The 22,968-nt window shown below is 44.1% G+C and overlaps 1 protein-coding gene across 1 annotated transcript in view; it reads right to left on the reverse strand.

Annotated features, from left to right (window-relative positions):
- Positions 1-20,957, reverse strand: part of lrig3 (leucine-rich repeats and immunoglobulin-like domains 3) — a 36,288-nt gene extending 15,331 nt beyond the window's left edge. Inside the window, exons 1-4 of the mRNA XM_030046132.1 lie at positions 20,479-20,957; positions 14,400-14,471; positions 14,186-14,260; positions 671-805 (exon numbers count right to left, since the gene is read on the reverse strand). Coding sequence (XP_029901992.1) covers positions 671-805; positions 14,186-14,260; positions 14,400-14,471; positions 20,479-20,675 — 479 coding nt within the window. The 5' untranslated portion in view covers positions 20,676-20,957. The remainder of the gene's footprint in view (positions 1-670; positions 806-14,185; positions 14,261-14,399; positions 14,472-20,478) is intronic.
- Between the last annotated feature and the right edge of the window lie 2,011 nt (positions 20,958-22,968).

Genomic DNA, 22,968 nt, shown 5'->3' on the forward strand with positions numbered 1-22,968 from the left:
AAATAACACCAAAATTTACACCAAAAAATGAAAAAAAAAATCATCATGGAATTGCCAAAAAAACTACCTAACAAAATGTAAAAAGCAAACAAGCAACAATGAACAAACGAGAAAAAAATAAGAAAAATACCCCCAAAACAGAACAGAAAATTAGTGGAAAAAAATACAAATAAAAAGTAAAAATTACAAGAAAATAACCAAAAAAATGGGTAAATAAATTTACCACAATTCTACCATTAAAAAGTACCAAACAATTAGGCAATAGAAAACTATATTTATGAATATATATTTTGATATTTAAAATTAAATTAAAAGAAAATTACTATGTAAAGTAACATAAACTTATGAAAAATTTGAATAAATGAAATGAATAAATAAATTACAATACAAGAAAATTATCATAAAATTACTGATAACAATTGTAAAAAAAAGTTACAAAAAAAAAAACCTACCCCCCCCAAAAAAAGCAACTTTGTTAACTTAACGGTCTCATATCTTTCCAAAACGTAAGAATTTCACACTGTTCCTGAACACATCATGAGACAAGGCGTCACGTGACCTTTAATATAATTTAATATAAAGAAATACTGTTATTTGAATTAAAATGACTTATTGATTTGAACAGCTTTAACAGTGTAAAAAGCATTTCGGCGTGATGGACGGGACTCACAGGTTCTTGAGCGGCAGCGCGGGGAACGAGTCGGCCTTGATCTCCACGATGTTGTTGTTGCTGAGGTCGAGTGTTTCCAGGGCGACGAAGGGCCTCAGCTGCTCCTCACTGATCCTGGTGATCCTGTTGTTTGCTCTGAAAATACACCATCGCTCCAGTCAGTGACACAGACGCTGCACCTGACCGCTGACGGACACCGGCTTCACGTTTCCACACACACAAACAGTCGAGCTCGTCAATTAGCTCGTGGTATTAAGAAATGATAAACTGTCATGTGCGAGCTACGCTAACGTCCACCACCCAGCGCGAAACGTGACTTTCTGAGGGGTTTTTCGCTGATGCTGCATACAGTACATTTCTCCTCGCAATCTGCAAAAAAAAAAAAAAATCTGCATTTCAAACAAAGTACTGAGTTTCATATCACGAATAAAATCTGTTTTTCTACAAAAACATAAAAAAATCTGCCAGTGGGATGAGATAATCCCATTTGTTTCCAATGCTAATCATTTTTTGTGGCCACTTTCTTGATCCAAGTGTCGTTTTCTTGATGTGTCGTCTTCGGCCTCGTTTCAACACATTTATACTGGTTCCCAGAAACAAGTGAAGCTGCACTGGAAACAAGTGGGATTATCTCATCCCACTGGCAAGACCTTGTTTGAAGAAAAACAAGATTTTATTAGTGCATATGAGACTACATGACGTGCTAACATACATGTTTTGTGCAGGTCGCCGCCTGGACGACAGCGTCGCTCGCCTTTATCAGTGTCGCCGCTCTTCACAACAGGCCCAAACAGCCACTCGCTTTAGTGATGTGTTATTTTGTTTATAAGGTAATTACTAACAAGGTATTTAAAAAAATAACCTGCCAATTACTTGGCTGATGAATACCATTCCCTCAGTGAAAGCATGCCTCGGCAGAGGCCAGCAATTTCCTGAGCTGCACGCCTCCTAAATTGCAGTGCAGGGACTGCTTGGTTATAAACAGAGCGGTACAGTGCACTCTTTGTGTATGAGACTCAGCGGTGAAGGGGGGGGCAGGAATTCCCTCCAACGCACCAGACTACAGGCCTCGTTTTCAGTATTCATTGCAATGGCAGCAGCCCCTCTCCCCCCCACCCTCACCTACACCTTAGTAACCAGAAAGAGCTGGTTTTTATTTTGTCTGATTAATTTTTCCATCTCTCTTTTTGCCATTTTTTAATATTATTGGACAATTTTTACATTTGATTGACCCAAGCAGTGCTGCCTTTCTTTGACTGTCTTTGGCACCAGGGGACATTTCCAATCAGCTGCTTGATAGCAGAGGTTGCCAACCTGAGGTCCGGGGACCACCAAGGGTCCTTGGTCCCAAAGAAAAAAAAAGGAATAGATGAATTTCACTTTTATGACATTCCCTGGAAGTCAAAGTTATATGGGAATGTGTACGGATGACTGTTTTAATCATCATGTGTAGTGATCCAGGTCTGCACCACAAAGCTCATTTAGGAAAACACAAGATTTTTAACAGTGAAGGTGATACTAAATAAGGTTAAAAACATCTGCTAGTGGGATGAGATAATCCCACCTGTTTCTAATGCAGATTCACTTGAAACAGGGCAGATTAAGGCAGATCAACCCACTAGGATCAAGAAAACGACACTTAATTCAAGAAAACTCTGGAAACGTGGGATTATCTCATCCCACTGGCAGTGTTTTGACATTTTTTTTTTTTTTTTTTACAGAAAATTAGGATTCTAACAGTGAAGATGAGAGTAAATGATTTCTCCCCAAATAAAAACAGAAGTCTTCTCAGAGGGGATTCGTCAGGACAAACTCCTCTCCAACAGGGATCCACAGTATCAATGTTAAGGTTTTTTTTTCACATAAAACCAGTTTAGCATCCTCTGTTCTGTTGATGCACGATCAAGAGCCTCCAGCAAAGCTTTGTCACATCTGAAATCTGCTTCCCACTTTCTACGCTGGATTCTTGGGTGAAACAAGCGTTTAAAACTGAAAAGAAAAAGCAGCTAGGAAACGATGATCAAGTGAAAGACGAAACAAACAAACTCTGTGTTTTGATGATTCGTGCTTTCATCGCGGCACAAAGACATGCCAAATACTGTTTCCTCCTTGAGAGCAGAAATGAAGGGAGAAAGAAGATCTCGACACTCTGCATGCCTTTCCATACCAAACGTGGCCTTTGTTCTCAACAAAGAGAATATGCAGCCGTGGTTTGTGTAATCTGAGTCTCGTACATTTTATATTCGTCCACTCCACCTCAGGAGGAGAGAGGTGCGGGATGTCTCACCTTCTCAGAGGACCGTGCGGTAACACCGAGGCAACTCTGACCCATTTTCCACACATGCCAAGTGCTTTCGGTGTGCATATCTGCTTTCAGACAGGGACCACTTGGAGAGCACTACGGGCCTTTTGTGATTTCTATCCTACATACAGGCAGGAAGACACAGAGTTACACACCCCGACCGAGGAACAAAGACATAAAGGGATGGACGCAGGCCCAGAGGTTTTGACGGGGTATCTGGGCAACGTCGGGATAAAACCTGCCAGAGGAAGTTGAGGCCTTGGTTCGACACCGGAGGAAGACAGCAGGGTGGGGTTTGGGGGGGTGGGGTCGAGGCCTTAAAAGAGTACTCCAACATTTTGGGGCAGAATCCCCTTTTTCCAAGGTGGTCAATACCATTTTCACCTCTGTATGTCCAGTGGTTCGGTTCCTAAATGCAGCATTTCGTGTTAGCTTAGCATAAAGACTTGACGTCTATGGGAGTCATTAGCCTGGCTCTGTTAAAGCAAAAATATAAACCAATATACAGCAAATCCAAAGCTGTCTTTTTTGCACCCACGCACAGACGCCCAAGACGTTGGAGTCGTACTTGCAGCAAAGAACAATGAGCATAAAGTCAAATGCATTGCCGTAAACAAATTTGTGTACAGTCACACTGGCTTCATTAAGTTGATTAACACTCCTGCATGAAGGCTTTTGGGGGAAGAAGTGCACATTAGCTAGGACAACAGGAAATATCAGGGACAAAAACTCAAAACAACCAGCAGAGGAAAAGCGACAAAGTTTTAATGTTAAGTTTTAGTTGGGCAGCTTTGAACTGTACAGTCTTACATGTTCCAAGAAGTGAAATTTGTGATCCATGCCACATGAAGTCAAGCATGTCAGTTTTTTTTTTGGCTTTTGCCCACCGTTGTTACTCCGACGTGGTGCCAGACTTCCACACTCACCTGTGGAAGTCGTGCTACATCCTGTGAGAAAGCGTGTGCTGATTGATCGTGGGGAAAAACGCAATACCATGAACGTCGCTATGGATGTCTGATCTAACATGGTGACCACTGAGAACGACTAAAGTATCTTGGAGTCTGATCCTGGCTTGAGGGCCTCTGAGCATTTGGAAGTTGTTTGATTAGACATAAAGGTCCAAACCAGGCCTTTTGAAGCGCTGCAAACCAGATGTTACAACACAGATGGAAGGCAATGAAGCAGAAAAGGAACTGGAGACACTTTTCCACAAGGCAACACAACCGGCCTCATGAGTTTTTGGACCGATGGCTGATGAAAACTCAGTGTATGTGTGAAGACTCTGTAAAGTTTGGCCCGTAATCCTGTGCACTCTGCAGAGTCCAAAGCCAGTGCTTTGCTTTTTCCCCCCACAAATTTCCTTTTGGTCGTACGAATGATCCAAAACTTGTTTCCCCAGAAAGAATACCATGGATTTAACTTTATTTTCCAACGGCTTTAGTATGTATGCATCCAAAAAACCCTTCAAAAACGGCCCTTTTTGGTATACAATAGCCACGACAAAAATGTGGTAAAAGTCAGCTCACCACCTACAATAAAATTTGTACAAGCAGATCTTTTGTTTGGAGATTTGCAAAGGGCTTTCCACGCATCGCAGCCTCCAGGTTCCAAACAAAAGGGGCACACACCACCTGGATCTCAGTTTTCATGTTTCCCCTGACTGGTCGCTGAGAGAAGGAGGGCCGCTGCCTGCCCGGGAAGAAAGAACCAGTCTTTCCAGTTTCTGTCGGGGGGAAAAAAAAATCAGAGGTGCAGCGAGGGGAGGGGGCAGAGAAACCTCCCGGCTTGAAGAAACGTCTCACAAGAAGATGGATCCAGAAGCTTGGCTGATGGGAAGTCTGAGATGGAAAGTTCTAGGTATCTTTGCTCGATATCTTTAATATCGAGCCGATATTGGCCTCTTAATAAAAATCAGATATTGCACAGCCAGTGCTGCCCTTTGCTAATACAATGGAGCTGACGATATGTGATTAGGAAAGTCCATAAACTAAGGAAAAAGTCCATTTCTCCAAAGTTGACTATTTGTTGGATTGTCCAAATTATTCCACTCGTCGTTTTCAAGACAGGCATGTATCTAAAACAGACGGTACAGTGTGCAGACACGAGGATAAAGACATTTCTGAGCATCTCGCTTGTAAATGCCTCATCAGTTTCCTCTTAAATTAAGAACAGGGCGAAGAGAAATATTAAGAGATTTCTCTGGTCTGTTTGTGCATTCCTCTGCGCTCGTGCAGCCTCAGTTTGGTCTACAGTCGCTGCATGGTAGCACGCTGCAGATGCATGATGCAACTTCAACAAAGCACATTTAAGATGAAGACTTTAGATTTTCACAGTTACAGAAGGTAAGAGGAGCTCTGCAATGGGTCCTCAGACTGCCACAACTTTTATAAGCCAGTTTTTTGTACGATTTCACAACTCTGGCATCGTCACAAACAAAAGATGAATGAGCTACAGCAGGTTTCTTCTATGAATCTCGGGGAGTCATCTATTCCAGTTCCTAGCTGAAACCGACGGGTAGTTTCTGTCCCAAAACAGACGTGGCAAAAAGTGAGCTCTGAAAGCTGGAAATCTCAGCATCTGGCCAAGAACTCAACAAGTCATTGGCACTGATCAACAACAATGATCAAGAACCTTTGGGAAAAGCATCCCAAAGTTGCCAAATTCACCAAAAATCACAGGTAACAGTGTTCAGCATTTACTGGACCTCTGAGAGATTGTAGGACGAGCAAGAATTTAACTAAGATGCAGGCGACTGAGCTGCTTTTTGCCTCCTTCCCCCTTCATCCCAACATCTGCACTGACATTGGTGGGTTTTTGCAGACTTCCAAGTGTCTGTCCTGTTCATCTCCACAAACAAAACAAGCGCAGCGTTGTCCACTTTTGACCGCTCAGACCTCAGACCTGTTCTCCCACGTTCCTCCGTCACGATGCGATTCACTGTCACCGCTTCAAGGCCTTTCCTGCTGCCTGCACTGCACGCGAGCCTTCCCCAAGTCAATCCAAGGCCAAACTTATATCAATAACATCCCCGGGCTTGTTCAGCCTTGATAAAATATGCAGCCACGATTAAACTGAGGCAGGAAGGATGTGGACCTAAAATCAACGTTGGAGTCTATAAGAGGCAATTTTTCAATCAAAATCTTTTCTTTCCCCTGGTAAAATCTTGCCTGCCTGACATGTGACCTCTATAAATCTAGGATTACAATGATATACTGCTTTGTGATTTAATATATATTGGGTATCAGCCTGTTATTGGAGCGGCTGAGGATACGATTTAATTGATTTTCCTCAGCAGCTTCAGGGGTTTGAGCCTTTAAAACCTGCAATGAAACTGCCTTTAGGAGCTGCTGACCCAAAACTGCTTCCTCATCCTGACTTTTCAGCGTCTCAACGCTGTTTCAGAAGCTCTCACATGTACAGATACAGGAATATCAGCACAAAATGTTCACTTTAGGTCTTAACCGTCTGCATCAGCCCTCAAAAAAAAAATCTGTTTCTTCCTATAGCAAAAACACACCATGTTGTGAAGCAATTAGCCTGCTGACAGCTAACGTTGTCATATACATACTTCATGCCTAAATTAGAAATTAGGAAAATTAGCAGACGTCGTAGAACAAACAACTGTCTGATTCACACACTCACACACACACACACACACACACACACACACAGAGCCTGTTCTGGCTGGTGGAGTTGCCAGCCAACCTTTTGTTTTCTTTTTTCTTTTTCTTTTTCTTTTCTTTTTTTTTTTAAGATTAGGTGGCGCAGTGCGATTTTTCCCTCCAGTGGAACATTTTCCAGAATTTCTCTCCCTCCTTCAGTTTCTCCGAGCTGGGAGGGCAGCCGTAAAGAAGAGAAGAAGGGAGAGAGAGAGAAAAAAAAAAAAGAAAAGAAAAAACGCCTCGGGGTATCGAATACCACTTATTCAAACAGCCAGTCAGACAGAGCGGCAGCTCTCGCCGACTCCTCTGACCTCGCAGCTCTGAGTAAAAACAAACGGCAATAACCCTGCAGCTGGTAGTAATTGAGTCGTGATCATCTTAATTAATTGAACAATTTCCCAGGAATTTATGGAGGGGGTTAACCCCGCTGCCACCAAATCCCTCCGCCTGTGTTCAGGGGCTTCAACAAATGACCTGCAGATTCCAGGTCTGATTAGGAATCTGGAGGAGCTGAAACTCTCTGCTCTGTGAGCGGAAAAGGAGACCTGGACAGCCGCAGCCGGGCAAATCCACAGCAGAGGAGGAATAAAAAAGCAATAAATATGAGTTTTTCATAAGTAATTATCTGTTGTGCTGCTTTATGCCACATGTCTAATTGGGATTCAGCCTCCAGCCACTTCAGGTGTCCAGGAATCTGCTCTATTTCCTGGAGCCGCTGGCATCCTGCTCGACTGTTTCCATTCTGTGAGACTTTCCAGTGAATTCCTGAGCTTAAAACACGAATCCTGCCAGAACAAATTGGAACAAGTGGAGTCTGAGCCATCCATCATCCTCGGGCTGCAGCTAGCAATTATTTTCATCTAATTGATTGTTAAATGTTTGCAATCAATTAATCGTTTAGGCTCTAAAAGTGTCAAAAAAATAATGACGCTTCAGAGCCTAAAGTGATGTCTTCAGTCTGATCCAGAGGTCTGACCACCAAAGAAAAAAAAAAAAATTAATTTTGTAATGATATAAACAGAGATCTTGGTGAAGCTCGAATCACACGCTGGGATTATTAAGTCATAATTTCCTGTCAGCAGACTAACTGATCTCACTGCATTAAAAAAAAAAAAAAAAAAAATCACAAGTAACTTAGCTCCTCCCCCTCAGGGTTCAAATCTTGTTTTTCTTCCAACAAGATCAAAAATCTGCCAGAACTTTCTTTAATAAAGTGTCATTTATTTTTTTATCCTACTGGCTGATCTGCCTTCTTTCAACACATTTCTGCTTGTTCCCAGAATAATTCAAGTGAAACAAGTGGGATTATCTCAGAAAAAACAGGATTTTAAACAGCGAAAATGAAACTTGAGCTCTAATCGTCCGTTTACGCCGTCGACACGAACGCGTGGAAACAGACGAATCAAAGTGTCGGCGTTTTCCACCTCAGACGCACATCAGAGTCTGACCCGAGGCCGTCACGCTGCCGGGGAGGCGACGTGTGAAGACGATCAGCCATTTGAACAAGAAGTGTGTGTGTGTGTGTGTGTGTGTGCAGTTTTAATATGGCGTCTCGTAGTGAGCGAGGCCTCGGCGAGCAAACGCAGCCCTGGTTTTCATTACAGGCGCCACGGCAGAGAGAGAGAGTCATCAGATGGCTTCTCAAAACTCTGTTCTTTTTCCAATAGGAAATACCACACACACACACACACACACACACACACACAGAGAGAGAGAGAGAGAGAGCCAGAGAGCACTAGAAAAAGCAACTTCACATTTGAATTCCTGCATTAGTCGCTCGGCGGACAAAACAACAAAAAACGCCGACGCCAATCGAGAGATTTATGAACTCTTCACGTCGAAACGTCTCCGAGCGCGAGTTCGGCCACACCGAGCGGCGGCGGCGGCCAAAAACACACGGCGTCGAGAGCTGGCAGGTATCTGCGTTTGAGTCTGTGCGGCTCTCAAACCCACATGAAGTCGCCTCATGCGGCGCAATAAGGCGGCAATAAAAAGGCCCGAGGCTGCGGCGCTCTGTCAGCGTCTCACAGATTACACTGCAAAGAGCGTCCGCAAGGAAAAACACACTGAGCCTTCAAACAATGCAGACAGGATTGTTATAAGAAAAAAAATCCACCGGTGGGATGAGATAATCCCACTTGTTTCCGATGCAGTTTCAGGCGTTTTTAGTTTAAATGTGTCCAAACAAGGCAGAATGAGACGCACTAGGATCAAGAAAATGACTTGATTTGAGAAAATGCTGCCAAAAAAAAACCGCTCGGCGCTGGAAACAAGCGGGAGAGCGTCCTAATCTCAAAAAGACAACGATTTCTCAACCCAAAAGAAGAGCGCATCATCTTTCATTTCAAATTAAAATCACACCAAAGTCACATTTAGATTTACAGCTCAGGACGCAGAGCGCCGTGCAAGACCGAGACACCGTCAACTTCTCAGGACCTCAGATTAAACAGCCTTTTTTTTCTCAGATTAAACAGCCTTTTTTTCTCAGATTAAACAGCCTTTTTTTTCTCAGATTAAACAGCCTTTTTTCTCAGATTAAAAAGACTTTTTTCTCAGATTAAACAGCCTTTTTTTCTCAGATTAAACAGCCTTTTTTTCTCAGATTGAACAGCCTTTTTTTCTCAGATTAAACAGCCTTTTTTCTCAGATTAAACATCTTTTTTTTTCAGATTAAACAGCCTCATCAACATGCATTTCTCAGATTTTCCCGTGAGGTTTGGAGAAGGTTTGATCGAGAAAAATGACACTGGACCCAAGAAACTTATAATGATTAGTGTGGGAAAGAAGTGGGATTATCTCATCTCACTGGCAGAATTTTTTTTATACCTTGTTTGAAGATTTCAGCACCGAGGAAGAGACCGAGTGACTTAAGGTGGAGACTTTTTGCAGGGATTTACATGTGAGTGCCCATGTGCAGGTCAGGAAGGGGAAAAAAAATAATCTGGCACCACCTCGGTCTTGATAAGTTCTGGGTTTTGCTCAGAAAGGCGGCTGCTGCTGCGTCCCGGCTCCCGAGCGGCTTCACATTGTGCCGTGGTTTCAGACAGGCTCTGGTATTTGTTGTTGTTGAAAATGAATCTCGCTCGGCGCGGCGATCTGGACGAGGCGGCTGTCCGGGGTAAACCCAACCGTGCCCGACACCAAAATCCTCAAATCAAATCAAGAAATTATGGTCGAGCTGGAAAAGGCCGGGGATTTTTGGAAACTTGAGTCCGTGGACGCGCGGAATCGAACCTGTGACCTCTCGGTTCCCAGACGGGCTCCGTGAAGCTCAGCAGAGAGCGAGGCGGAGGGAAACCGTTCACTGGTGTCGATTAATCGATTATGAATTCTGCTGATTCGGTTTCATCAATCTCCTTAAAGAAACCGAGTGAATCTCTCTTCCTTCCACATGAAACGATTTGAATTCACTGTTAATTACAACTTTTTTGTCAATAATTTGCCATTAATTTTATTTTTAGACTAAAGAGACTCTTATTTTCTCGATTTGATGTATTTCCTGTTGAAACAGGAAGTTTGGGGCGGGACACGGTGCCGTTCACAAGAGCAAACCAACAGGATCTCACAGTCTGGGAGGGAAACACGCCTTTATTTTGAAAGGATGAGGCAGATGAGAGGATGTTTACAGGTTTGTGAAGGTTTTCTTGGCTGAAAGTTTAATTTTGCAGCCGCTGGAGCAGGATGATGATGTCACTGTTTGACAGGAAGTCGAGGTCGTGTGAGGTCGTTTCATGGCGACTTTAAAGGGCCGCTCCACTCATTCTGCAGGTTTAGTTTAAAATCTACAAAATACATAAACTCCACCTTCCTGCTGATCTCCTCCCAGAGCGAGCAGTGGGGTTTCAGAGCTGCCACATCACTCCTCCTCCCTTTCCTCCAGCCGCTGGTTTCCATTCATCCCACGACGATATGAACATGAACTTTCAGAGCCTTCACACTTTCTTCACTCCAGTTTTCCATCAGCGGAATAAAGTCCTCCACATGAGTTTTCCTAAAAGCAGCAGCACTGTTGGCTTTTCAGGACTTTTTCAGATTAAAACGCTCCCTCATCCTCCTCCTCCTCCTCCTCCACCGGGGAAAATAGTCCCTCAGGGGAAATGTTTTGCTTTCTTTGGTTTCTGAATGTTGAGGACTTTGTTCGCCACAGAAACAGAACAACCAAAAAAAAAAATTCACATTTTGATTCTGTGTTGTGAAATCTTCAGTTCCCCTGCAGGATCTGTTGACAAGTAAAATGTGGATAAATTGGCACTAAATGGGCCAAACCGTCAAAATCACTGGTGTCTGGTTTTCTTTATTTTTTTTTTTTCACATTTCAGAGAATAAAGGGCCGCGTTATGGAGCTACAATAAAATATCTGACACTTAAACACAAAACGAGAAGCGTCCGCTCTCTCATAGCAGCGACTGATTCCACCGCTCGCCACGCGATTTCAGCTGAAAAATGAATTCAGCGTGCACGAGAGTTTTACAATCTCTAATCAACTCAATCTCTGTTTTACAATCTCAGAACATTTTAACAACACTGCAATAATACAGAAAACAGTGATCATTTTTGGCAATTTGCTCAAAATTTGGATGTTTCAAGTCGTCAAGTCTGCACTTAGACTCAGATCAAACCGCATCATTAAAAAAGAAAAATCTCTCCTTAACCCTATAAAGCCATTTGTATCATGATGATCCACATTTTCAATTCTGTTTTTCGTTTTCAGTTTAATCAACACTTGACCAAAATCCTGTTGTATACCTTTGGACACTTCCCCTGTTCACCCTGGACCAAGTACATATCATATATCATACACCAGAAAGGTCATGTAATAACATATTTTTTGATTTTTTTTTTTTTTTATATATATATATATATTTTGTTATAGGACTAAATAAAGGGTTCCAAAAAATTGGAATTTTCTGCCAATTCTTTCATAGTTCAGGCTTTATAGGGTTAATCAAATCCCAGAAACACTGAACTGAGTTACAGATTCACGCCCGACCAGAAAGACAGTCCACGCATATTTGAGATCAAAAATCGGGGCTAAATAGTAATTAAAGATTGTTTTCCGTGGTTGTTGGCGGCCGTGGGCGAGACGCTGCGGGTCGGAGGTGCGGGAGCCAAACGTGGCCTGAAAACAACAAGCTGTCCCCCTCCGACTCAGACTCATCAAGCCAGAGGCGTTTGGAAGCCGCTGCTGAAGGCGCGGCCGCCTGCAGGCACGCAAAGTCTCACGATGCGTTTAAGGACCACCGCCGCGGCGTGAAAACCCAGTTCTGCGTGGAAGGAGCCGAGCAAACCTGCAGCCGGAGGCGAGGCTCATCCAGTCAGTGTGAAACTTTAAAAAAAAAAGAAACGTGTCTCTGGCTGATGCTGGGTGCCTGAACGCCCCGCGGCGGCTGCTGGTGCTGCTGCCGCCGCCGCCGCCGGTCGTGTCGGGGCTTGACGAGGGGGAAGACGCCTCATCTGGCCGGGAGACGGGGAACATTCTTCCGCAGTAAGTTCACGGCGGCTGGTTTGGAGAGACGCGCCACAGAAAGCAAATAAAATTGTTGAGGTTTCTGACACTAATATCTGGTGTTGTTTTGAAAGCACGGATTGCACAACCATGTTCCAGAAGATCCTCTGGTCGGAGTCTGAAATGTGACGAGTCAAGGCTTTTACGCACACACACACACACACACACACATTTCAGGAGGCTGTTAGCTGCATGTTGGCTGGGCAGGAAAGGCGGCGCTGAAAACACGAAAGCCCAGATTAACCAGTCGTTTAGTCTCACGTTCGCTGTTCAAATCCACCAGTGGGACGAGATAATCCCACGTGTTTCCGACGCTAATCCACCTGTTTCCAGAATATTCCTGAATCCAGTGTCATGTTCTTGATCCCGGTGGATTCATCCGCCTCGTCTCAACACATCCAGACTCGTTCCCTCAGAGAAAATCCCTGAAACCAGTGAAACTGCACCGGAAACAAGTGGGATTATCTCATCCCACACATGGAAAAAAGGCCAAAAACGGGGATAAACATCACACTTTCCTCCTACTTATCCTTTTGAGACGTAACATCCCAGCTAAAAGGAAATACTGCACACACACCAACACACACAATTTGATCAGATCACTGCAAAAAAATCTTATCAAGTCAGAAAAACAAGATTTTGACACTGAACACGAGACATAGAGTGATGTTTTGCAGTGTACTGCACCTTTATGCCCTATGGACTGTAAACAGCTTTGTTTTCACGTTGATTGTTGTGCATTTCTGAGGTTTTTCCCCGTGAGGTTTGGAAAAGAGTTTCACAATCTCAAAGAGAAAAGAGTTAAAATCATCACGAGAATCACGACCGGACGTCCGCCTCGGGACGCCGGGCGGCGCTGAGGCGGCGTTAGCGAGCCGGCGAGCGGGATTAAAACGTCTCTTAATGACATGAAGACCAAAACACTATCAGCCTGTCAGCGTCTCCGAGGGACGGCCTTGTTTTCAGACTCATCAACATGCATTTTTGAGTTTTTCCAGTGAGGTTTGGAACGGGTTTTACAAGCCCGAGAGGTCAGCGGGTTTTCTCAGAACGTGGGACCCTTTCAAGCTCAGATTAACCCCTTCAAGCTCAGATTAACCCCTTCAACCCTTAAATTTCCCCTTAACCCTTTATAGGGCACTCATTGAAATACTTTGAAATAAAAAAAAAAAAACAACCCTAGACTGTTATTGGAGAACATGACAGGACTTTATTACTTTTATAAAATTTTTCTATAATTTTCATTTTCCTATAGAAAATCAAAGATTGGTCAAATGCCACAATCATGTGACCTGGGATGTGGAGCGATCTTTGCTGATTGGCTGGGTGAAGACCAAATGATTATTGAACTGACTGAGACAGGGGTTGGGCCTGATATGTAAAATTTTTGAAATTACCAAAAATAGTCACTCGCCCTATAAAGGGTTAAGCGGCTTCAGAGTTGGAAACCCCATCCAAAGCCGCGATGCCGTTTTGTTTCAGGGCTGCAGAATCGCATCAAAACAGAAAAGATCTGCGCATCGTTTGATCCCCTTTTCCCTGGAATCCGGCGGCTCACGTTTGGGATCTCGGCTCGAATTTGAAATAAAGCTCTGCGGGTTTTGAACAGAGCCCGGCGGTGCAGAAAAACCCACCGATGAGAATAATTATGAAAATCACCGGATTTGGCTTTACAAGATTTTCACACAGCAGCAACGATCGGACTGGTTTGTTTGGGTTTGTTTCTTTCTTTTTTTTTTTTTTTGGTTGGTTGGTTGGTTTTTGGTTTTTCAGCGTCACATCACATCACACACAGCCTCCAGGTTAAAAATACCGCAGCAGCAGCAACCAAACAAAACAATTCCACTCCTGCTGATGGCATTCTCCCACGTGACCCGTCTGGGGCCGGCCGCCATGTCTGCCACCGCCCACCCGCCTGCCCCGTCTGGGAACGCCAGAGACACGGAGGAGGGGGGAGCCACACACACACACACACACACACACACACACACACTCGCAGGACTCTGAATCCAAAGTTTGGGCTAGAAAAGATGATTCATACTTACAGGACGAGCGCGGTGATGTTGGAGGCGTGCGGGCCCAAGTCAGGTATCGAGTCCAGCTCGTTGTTGTTCAGCTTCCTGCACAAATAATAATAAAAAAAAAAAAAAAAAAGAGAGAGAGAGAGAGAGAAGAAACCCAATGAGACGGGACAGTTTGGCGGATGCGGGACAGCGATGGAAGGTGTGTGGAAAGGCCCCGAACACAAGGCGCACTCACACTTCGCTCAGATGCTGCAGGTTGGAAAACAAAGTGCCGTCGAGCAGCTGCAGTTTGTTATGGCTCAGGTCCCTGCGAGGGGAAAAAAAAAAAAAAAAGACAAGTTAAAGGAAAAGTACACCGCATGGAGCGCAGGACAAACACAGTTACGTACAAATTTCCCTTTTTGTGTGAGAGTGTGTGACTGTGTGTGTGTGCATTAACACGGTGAAGGGAAAAGCTGCTTTGGAATAAAACGACGAGGTTTAAAAAAAAAAAAAGTGTTGATGCCGAGCGAGACGGCATAATCCCAAAAAGAAAATTGAGGCGTTATTTTTAATTAAAGGCGCCCTCTAGAGGCAGCCGAGGAAAAGGCCGATTCCAACAGGACAACAAAAATAATATCATAAGTTTATTACTCAAACTCTAAACGAGGGCTTTCCAAACTTTTTTACAAGTTTTACACCCCAAACGTTGGCTTTCCCTCCTCGGGATCCCGACAGTGAGAGATCCTCTGGTTGGTGTTTGGACGTCGAGACAAACAGACTGAAAGCGGTGAGAATAAAACTTCATGTTAAAATAAACAGGCACTTTTGCTATTGTAACTCTTCCCAGTGAATTAAATTATAGTGATATTAAACTATTCCTCATTTTCACTGAGGACCCTCTGGAAGCCCCTCCTGGGACCCCTGGCCGGTCCCCGGACCCCACTTTGAAAACCACAGCTCTGCACTGTGAAGGCTCTGGTCTGCAGAGAGTGACGTCATGTGGCAGCCAAAGCCATGAAAAAAAAAAAAAGTGTTATAATTTCTAACATTTTGTCTGTGGTGTCGGGACGAGCCGCTCGGCCGCCCCGTCCCGGGCTGACCTGGTAAACTAAACCTTTTTTTTTTTTTATATTTTATTTTGGCGAGGGGCGTCTGTGTGTGTGAGTAACGTCTAAAAGGCGCTGACACGTTTCCAAAAGCAGCTCGGCGGCGCTTTGAAGCCGCAGAGAGAGAGAAGAGGCTGACGGGCCGCAGGATCGCCTCTGGAGGGGCGAGACCCGTCTTTGGGCTGTAAAGTGTCCCAGTCCGGCTCTCCTGGGGACGAAATGGATCTGATAATTACTCGCACTGTTTTCAAATATATTAAAGGAGGAGTATTTTCATCCATTTTTAGCCAATTCACCCAACAAACTAAACTAAAAACATGTAATGAGCGAAAAGTGTGAGGGAACTTTTATCTTCGCGGCTCCTTCGACACCTCCAGTCTTAACGAGCCGCCATCAAGACATTCGTTTATTATTATTAACGACCTCCTGCTGCTGATTGGCTGGTTGTATCTGTGGCCCCGCCCTCCTCCTGGCTGCGCAACAGGGCTATTAACACATGGGATGATCCTGATGCTAATATAAGACTCCAATTAATCGATTGTTTTTTGTTTTTTTTTTGTTTTTTAAATGAGGCCCGGTTCTGATTGGCTGGTCTGTCTGGTGACATCACTTCCTGCAGAGGACGTCGTAAAGTGTCAAAGAGCAGCGGCGCCACGTGTTGACGTCATTTAAAATCACATCCCAGAATGCAACAGCCGAGCCAAAACAGGGACCCGCCCCCCCGATATTTATTATTAGCTGCATCCGACACGCCTACTTCTGATGATTTCTTAATTTCTTAATTGTTATTCCACATTTTAATCACATTTTAACAACAACAACCGTGATGACACCAAAACATGAGATCATTTACGTCAAAATACGTGATTTTGAGGAAGATTTTGAACAAACAAACAGTGACGATTGATGACCAACTAAAAAAATGACTTTTTTGTCATCAAAGTTACAATAATCATCAATAAAGGCTATTATGTTTTTTACTCTGGTGTTTTTCAGTCTGTATAGGTGAGAATCAAAAGAAATGTGTCTTTAAATTAATGAGGAATAAAAGCTGTGGTTGTTTTTTAACTTTTGGGGCGTACGGGACATTCTTGTTTTGGTTTTTGCAGTCTTCATTTCCCCCCGTGGTTTTTTTTTTGTGAATCTTGATTTTGAACAGGCATGATTTTTCATTTGCCGTCCCATCTCCAAACACCACAGGCCTCTTCTCCGGGACCCTTGGAATCAGATTCATCTTGGACTTTTTTTTCCATCTAAAAATAGTTTAAACGGCTGTGTTTTACTGTCTGCTTTATTGACGTCGTCTGTGTCCAGGCATCACAGATCAGTGAGGGGGTTCCACCTGTGGAGGCCGGAGCTCGGCTTGGATTTTGTGATCGTCTGGACGTTTCGGGTTTTCGCTCCAGAGACCGCTCAATCATGACTTCTTCACATTTGGAAAGACGTGCGCGCCGTTTATGGCCTGTTTGGAGGACTTTATTAGCTCTGGTCTCGGCCGGGCTCGGGGGGAGGTGGGGGCTTTTATTTTGAAAGGGGTTTGGAAACGGGCTCGGGGAGTCTGGCGAGCGCGGCCTCGCGTCGCTGGAAAGTGGTGGAGGTTTGATGCCGCTGCGCACGATCAACGCTCCGGTGCCAGACACTTTTTTTCCCCTTTTTACACCCCGCACCCCTCCTCCTCTTTACCTCCCTCATCTGGAAACCATCAAGGAATTCTGGGAGGAGGGACGGAGCTAACGACTGGTAATCTATTCACAATGCCGGGAAAAGCGAGAGGGACGGCTTTGATACGTCTGAAACACCCCTGTCCAATTTTCCGGGGCCTGTTTTTGTTCTCCGAGCCCCTCGACTGCAGCGTTACCTCTCCAAGTCAGCCCCCCGCCGCCCGCCGCCCCCCTCTCTCTCTTTCCCAGCATGCAGCGGTGCGTTGTTGTTGTTGTTGCTCCGGCGCTGGGGGCCGTATGGGAGAGGTGTCCTATCATACAGGCGAGATAAGCTCTGAGTGGCTCTGACACTTCCACTTCCCGCACAAACCAGCAGGACAAGATAAAGAAAAAACACAACACACACACACACACACACACACACACACACACACACACACACACGGCGGCGTACGAGGCGAGCTGAACCGCCGGCGTTTGATCAGCCGCTCCGGACCGACGCCTCACGATGGATAACAACCGAAAAAGTTTATTATGTGGACCAGTGGCTCCCAAACTTTGTGCCCCCATGGAAATATTTTTCAGCCCAGTGCCTCCTGACCAGTGTGAGAAAAAGGTAAAAAAAAATAAAAATAAAAAAAATAAAAATCCTATATATGAAGGAGAGAGAGGTACAATCCAGCTCCTCCAGTGCCTGAAAAAACAACCACAACCTCACAGGGGAATATAAATAAATCTAAAATGTGGTTTATCAAACTGAAATTTACATTTTTATTGCACTTATTATAGCATCGGCTACTATTTATAGCATTGGATAATTATTTTAGGAATTATGCATGACTGGTATTTTTAATTTAACTTTTTTTTTAATCTCACATGCCCCCTGCAGTACTCCAACGTACCTCTAGGGGGCACACACACACACCCCACTAATGAATGGATTTTCAAGCTTATTCATGTTTTGGACACTGACGTTGACCGATTTTCACTAATATGAAGAGATAATTTGGTTTATCTGAAGTATTAAATGAGTTTAGACATAATATTTTACCACCAACAGCTTCAAAGTGATGAGATTAAAACTTTTTTGTACTGTAACAATTTCTAGTCCATAACACTGGAGTGAGAGTAAACTATTTTTATTTTTTTATTTAGCGGATGAAAACCAATCAGAAACATTTCTTTCTCAGAGGCAGAGACAATCTCATTGGTTGATTTATCCTTCAGTGGGCGGAGCCAGAGCAACAGCTTTCCCAATCTGAAGAGCAAAGAAGGAACTCCGGTCCAAATATAAATTAAAAATACAAATGTTAATTTAAGTTCATTGATTCATTCATGACCGTGACATTCACCGGAGTGTATTTTTCTCTCATGGCATCAAACAGCGCACCTTTCCTTCCTCTCTCACCTGTGTTAGTTTCCACCAACCTTCAATTTTTAACATTACTTAGCCGGGAAAAAAAAAATAGGTATTTTTGGCTCCGCCCACTGAGGCTAATTTCTGTTTAAAGAGTCTCTGGGGAATATTTGTAAAACTAAACCAAAACTCCCCCAAAAAAGTTAAATCCCTCACAATGTAAAGAAAATAACAGTGCATTTATGTAAACTAACATAATCCTGTTCATAACTGTAGTTGTATATTGATTATTGTATATAGGAGTGTGTATATATATTCTTTCTATTTTTATTTCTGTTTTTATCCATTTTACTTGCACAGTGCTGGAGTTGTCACCATTGCATTTCACTGCTACTGTACTTGTACATCATGCACGTGACAAATAAAAACTTGAACTTGATAATACAGTAGTAATAGTAGTCTTAGTGGTAGTAGTAGTAGTAGTAGTAGTAGTAGTAGTAGTAGTATCAGTAGGTATTATTATTATCAGGTTATTTCTCATCTAAATGTTTTCTGCTTGGTTAAACATGAGGATATTTGCACTGCAGTGTTTAGTGTTTGGTTGTTTTGCACGACTCTTTAAAGCCGATCCTGTCTGAGCGTTAAACTCTGAAAACACGAAGCTTCAGCCTGAATGTGACAGGGCCCGGGCGGCAGGAGGCTGCTGCCGGCGCTCGGCCCCCGTCCTCCTGCCGCTCGGCCCCCGTCCTCCTGCAGCAGCTCCTTAATCAGGACCACTGCTGGCTCCGGGGCTGCTAATTCAGCAGAAATAATGGGGTGCTGGAAAACAAAGGGCCGGGCGGTTTAAGGGGTTTAAGATGTGCTGGAGAGCCGCTCGTAAATTAGCATGCCAGAGTGAAAAGAATTTTCCCCCCATGTGGAACTTTTTTTTTTTTTTTTTTTCATTTTCTTTGGAAGGCCTGGCTCGGTTAGGAGGCTCAGGCTGGGTCTGTTTTCTCTGGCAACATGGAGTTTCCAGAGCAGCACATTTCAGAGGGAGAAAAAGTAAATCCAGCAGAGGGGCAACGGCCTCGACCTGAATCAGGCTCTGTGGACCGACACGGGACCAGACAAAAAAAGAAAATCAAGTTCTATGGACTTTAAGGCAGAGCAATCAAACTGCAGGGTGATTAATTATCTTCAAAGTGGAGCCATTCCCTTTCCCTCTGTGTGTGTGTGTGTGTGTGCCTTTAAAGTGAGGTGAAAATGCCTCAGGAAAAGTGAAGTTGATGTTACTTGAGGAAACTTTCCAGGGCTACACACACACACACACACACACACACTGTTGCTTCACACAGCCTCCAGCTTTATATCTTACACTTTACACACAAACAGAATGAAGTCTGATGGGTGTAAATAAAAATGTAAACCCTGCAGAATATCATTAAATCACCATTATCCACAACATCTGATGGGTTAAGAAAGCCAAACAGCCCCTCCACTGCCATGCAACTCCTGCCGCTGCCGCCTCTGCTGCCTGTAATAATGATAATACCGGTAATAATCGTGAAGATGAGCCTGATTTGTGTCGGAATAGCGGCGTGCAGGGGGTTTAGTGAGGAGTCAGAGGCACATTGATGTGTAAAACAGCAGCTTGCAGCCTCCCTGCTGCTCTGCAGGAAACCATGCAGCTTCTGTAAACTCTCCCTCACTGGAGGGGAGGAGGGGGGAGGACACACCAGCGACTTAAACAAATTAATTACATAAATGAAATCTATTACTGAAGCAAAACAAGCCGCTGATCAGCTGTTGGGTCTGATGGGAACCGACTCCAGGCTGCATTTGGAGTTTTTTTTTTTTTTTTTTTTTTGTCTTGCATTCCTTGAGCTCAGCATGTTTTTCTCTGACTGCTGGAAAGTTGCGCAAATAGTTTTCTACAAATAAATCCATTCAAAACTGCGTAATTTCAGCCTCCAGTCGCTTTCCTTTGCAATAATTTGTTCTGTTAAAGAGGTGAATGTGCTTTGAGCTCTGCTGTGGGGGTGCAGGCCGAGTCCTGCTCATCCCAGCGGCCGGGACACAAACTTTTTTTTTTTTTTTTTTTTGGTTTTTGGATTTTTTTTTTTTCAACACTGCAGCGTTTATCCTGCACAAAGGTGTGAAAGCCAGTGAAGACGGGGGTTAATTAACAGCTGATCGGCGGGATTAAGGAGTTTAGAGAAGACTCACAGCTGAACGGCCCAGTCCGGGACCGACTCCGGGATCCGTCCTCTTTTTATCCGGCTGCAGTCCACAATCTCCCCGAGACATGTGCAGGCGGCGGGACACGACCCTCCGTGTGCCCCCCATCCGCCGTGCGTCCGGAGGAGCAGCAGCAGCAGCACGGCGCAGCCCGCGACCCTGCCACGCTGCGCGGACCGACACATTTTTTGGGTGGTTTTGTTTGTTTTTGCCGTGGAAACAAACCTCCCTCCCTTTGGGTTTATTCTAAGAAAAAAAAAAAAGAGCGCAGCAAATCCAAAAGAGTGAGAATCCCCAAATCCAAGGAAAAGCGGTGCTGTTGTTGTGGATCAGGCTCCTTTGGTCTTGTTTATGTCCGGATCCTGCTCACATGGAGAAGAAAAGCCAGCGAGCTGCAGTGAAAGTTGCCCATATTCCTCCGGACTGAACTTTTTTCTGCTGCCGCCGCGGCCGCTGCTTTCTCTGCAGGAGGACGACACGGGCGGCCAGAGGTATGCGGGGGGCGGGGCCAGGGGCATGCTGGGAAATGGAGTCCATCACGCTGCTGCCTCTAAAGGAGGACTGCTCCAGTGAAGTGTCAGTGGTTCAACTTAAACAGGATACCTTTATCATTTTTACCTGGAAACACACCACAACACTCTTTAATCCTCTGAAATATAATAATAATAATGATGATGATAAGAAGAAAGAGAAGGGGGAGGAGAGGAGGAAAAAGAAGAAGGAGGAGGAGGAGGAGAAGAAAAAGAAGGTTAAGAAGGAGGAGAAGATAAAGAAGAAGGAAGAGGAGAGGAAGGAGGAGAAGAGGAAGAAGAAGAAGAAGTAGAAGGAGGAGGAGGAGGAGGAAGAGGAGAAGAAGGAGGAGGAGAGGGAGACAAAGAAGAAGAAGAAGGAGGAGGAGGAGGAGGAGAAAAAGAAGGAGAAGAAGGAGAAGATGAAGAAGAAGGAAGAGGAGAAGAAGGGGGAGAAGAGGAAGAAGAAGTACAAGGAGGAGGAGGAGGAAGAGGAGAAGAAGGAGGAGGAGAGGGAGACAAAGAAGAAGAAGAAGGAGGAGGAGGAGGAGGAAAAAAAGGAGGAGAAGCAGATGAAGAAGAAGGAAGAGGAAGAGGAGAAGAAGGATTAGGAGGAGAAAAAGAGGGAGAAGAAGAAGGAGAGGGAGATGAAGAGGGAGAAGAAGAAGGAGGAGGAGAGAGAGACAAAGAAAATTACAGTAACAATAATACTAAGAAGAAGAAGAAGCAGATGCAGGAGGGTGATGATGATGATGATGATGATGATGATGATGATGATGATGATGATGAAAAAGGGGAAAAAGCAAAAAAGGAGGAAAAAAGGAAAATATGACACTTTTCTCCTGCTATAACCTCTACACACACACACACACACACACACACACAATTTTGGCAAATTAAGCTCATCATCCCAGATGTTCAGATCTTCACTGCAGAAAAAATCCTGTCAACAAGTCACCCAGTCTCCTCCTTCTTCCAGCGACGCTCAGTAATCTGCCAGTGGGATGAGATAATCCCACCTGTTTCCAACACTAATCAGCTTTTTTCCAGATTTTTCTTGAATCAAGTGTCACTTTCCTGTTGAAACAAGGCAGAATGAGGCAGATCAGCCACGTGATTCAAGAAAATTCTGGAAACCAGTTGATTAATGCAGGAAAGAAGTGGGATTATTTCATCCCACTGGCAGATTTTCTTTATTTTTTTTCCCTTTTTTGCAGAAAAAAGATTTGAACTCTGAAGATGAGACTAAAAAACGTAATTTTTTGCAACACATGGACATACATCAAGACTTTTTTCCCCCAGGTTAGATGCTGTGCCGTCATTTTACTTTTCATTCTCATTAGCTGTGTGTGTGTTTTTTCTAATTGAAGGCCCAGTTTGGAGACGTTTCCAAGCGAGGTTTGATTTGCTGCTGTTGTTCGGCCGGTGCCTTCATCCTGCTGCTGTTTCTCTCCACTTTGAGCCGATAGACTCTGAACACACAGCGCTGGCCTCCTCACGGCGCTGCTGATTGGTGATAAGTGGCTCCTTTGTCTCCTGTTAGATGCCTTGTGATGGTTTATTGCGTCTGTAGCATTAACTCCAAGGTGTGAGGCTCATCTGGGTTCACAAAGGCTGTCAGATGCCTGGGATTAAGGGAAAATGTCACACTTTTCTCCTGCTGTACCACCCCAAAAGGAAACACTACACACACACACACACACACAACTGCAGCAAAAAGTTAATCATTCCAATTTTATTAGATCTTCACTGCAAAAAAAAAAAAAAAAAAGTTAACCAGTCATTTAGTCTTGGATTCAGTGTTCTAATCTCATTTTTTCTTCAAACGAGGTCAAAAATCGACCAGTGGGATGAGATAATCCCACTTGTTTCCAGTGCAGTTTCACTTGTTTCGGGATTTTTTTGAGTAAAAATGTGTTGAAACAAGGCAGAATAAGGCAGATCAGCCACTGGGAGCAAAAAAATGATG

Source organism: Myripristis murdjan, chromosome 23 (assembly GCF_902150065.1).
Source record: "Myripristis murdjan chromosome 23, fMyrMur1.1, whole genome shotgun sequence".
In the NCBI taxonomy this organism is placed as follows: domain Eukaryota; kingdom Metazoa; phylum Chordata; class Actinopteri; order Holocentriformes; family Holocentridae; genus Myripristis; species Myripristis murdjan.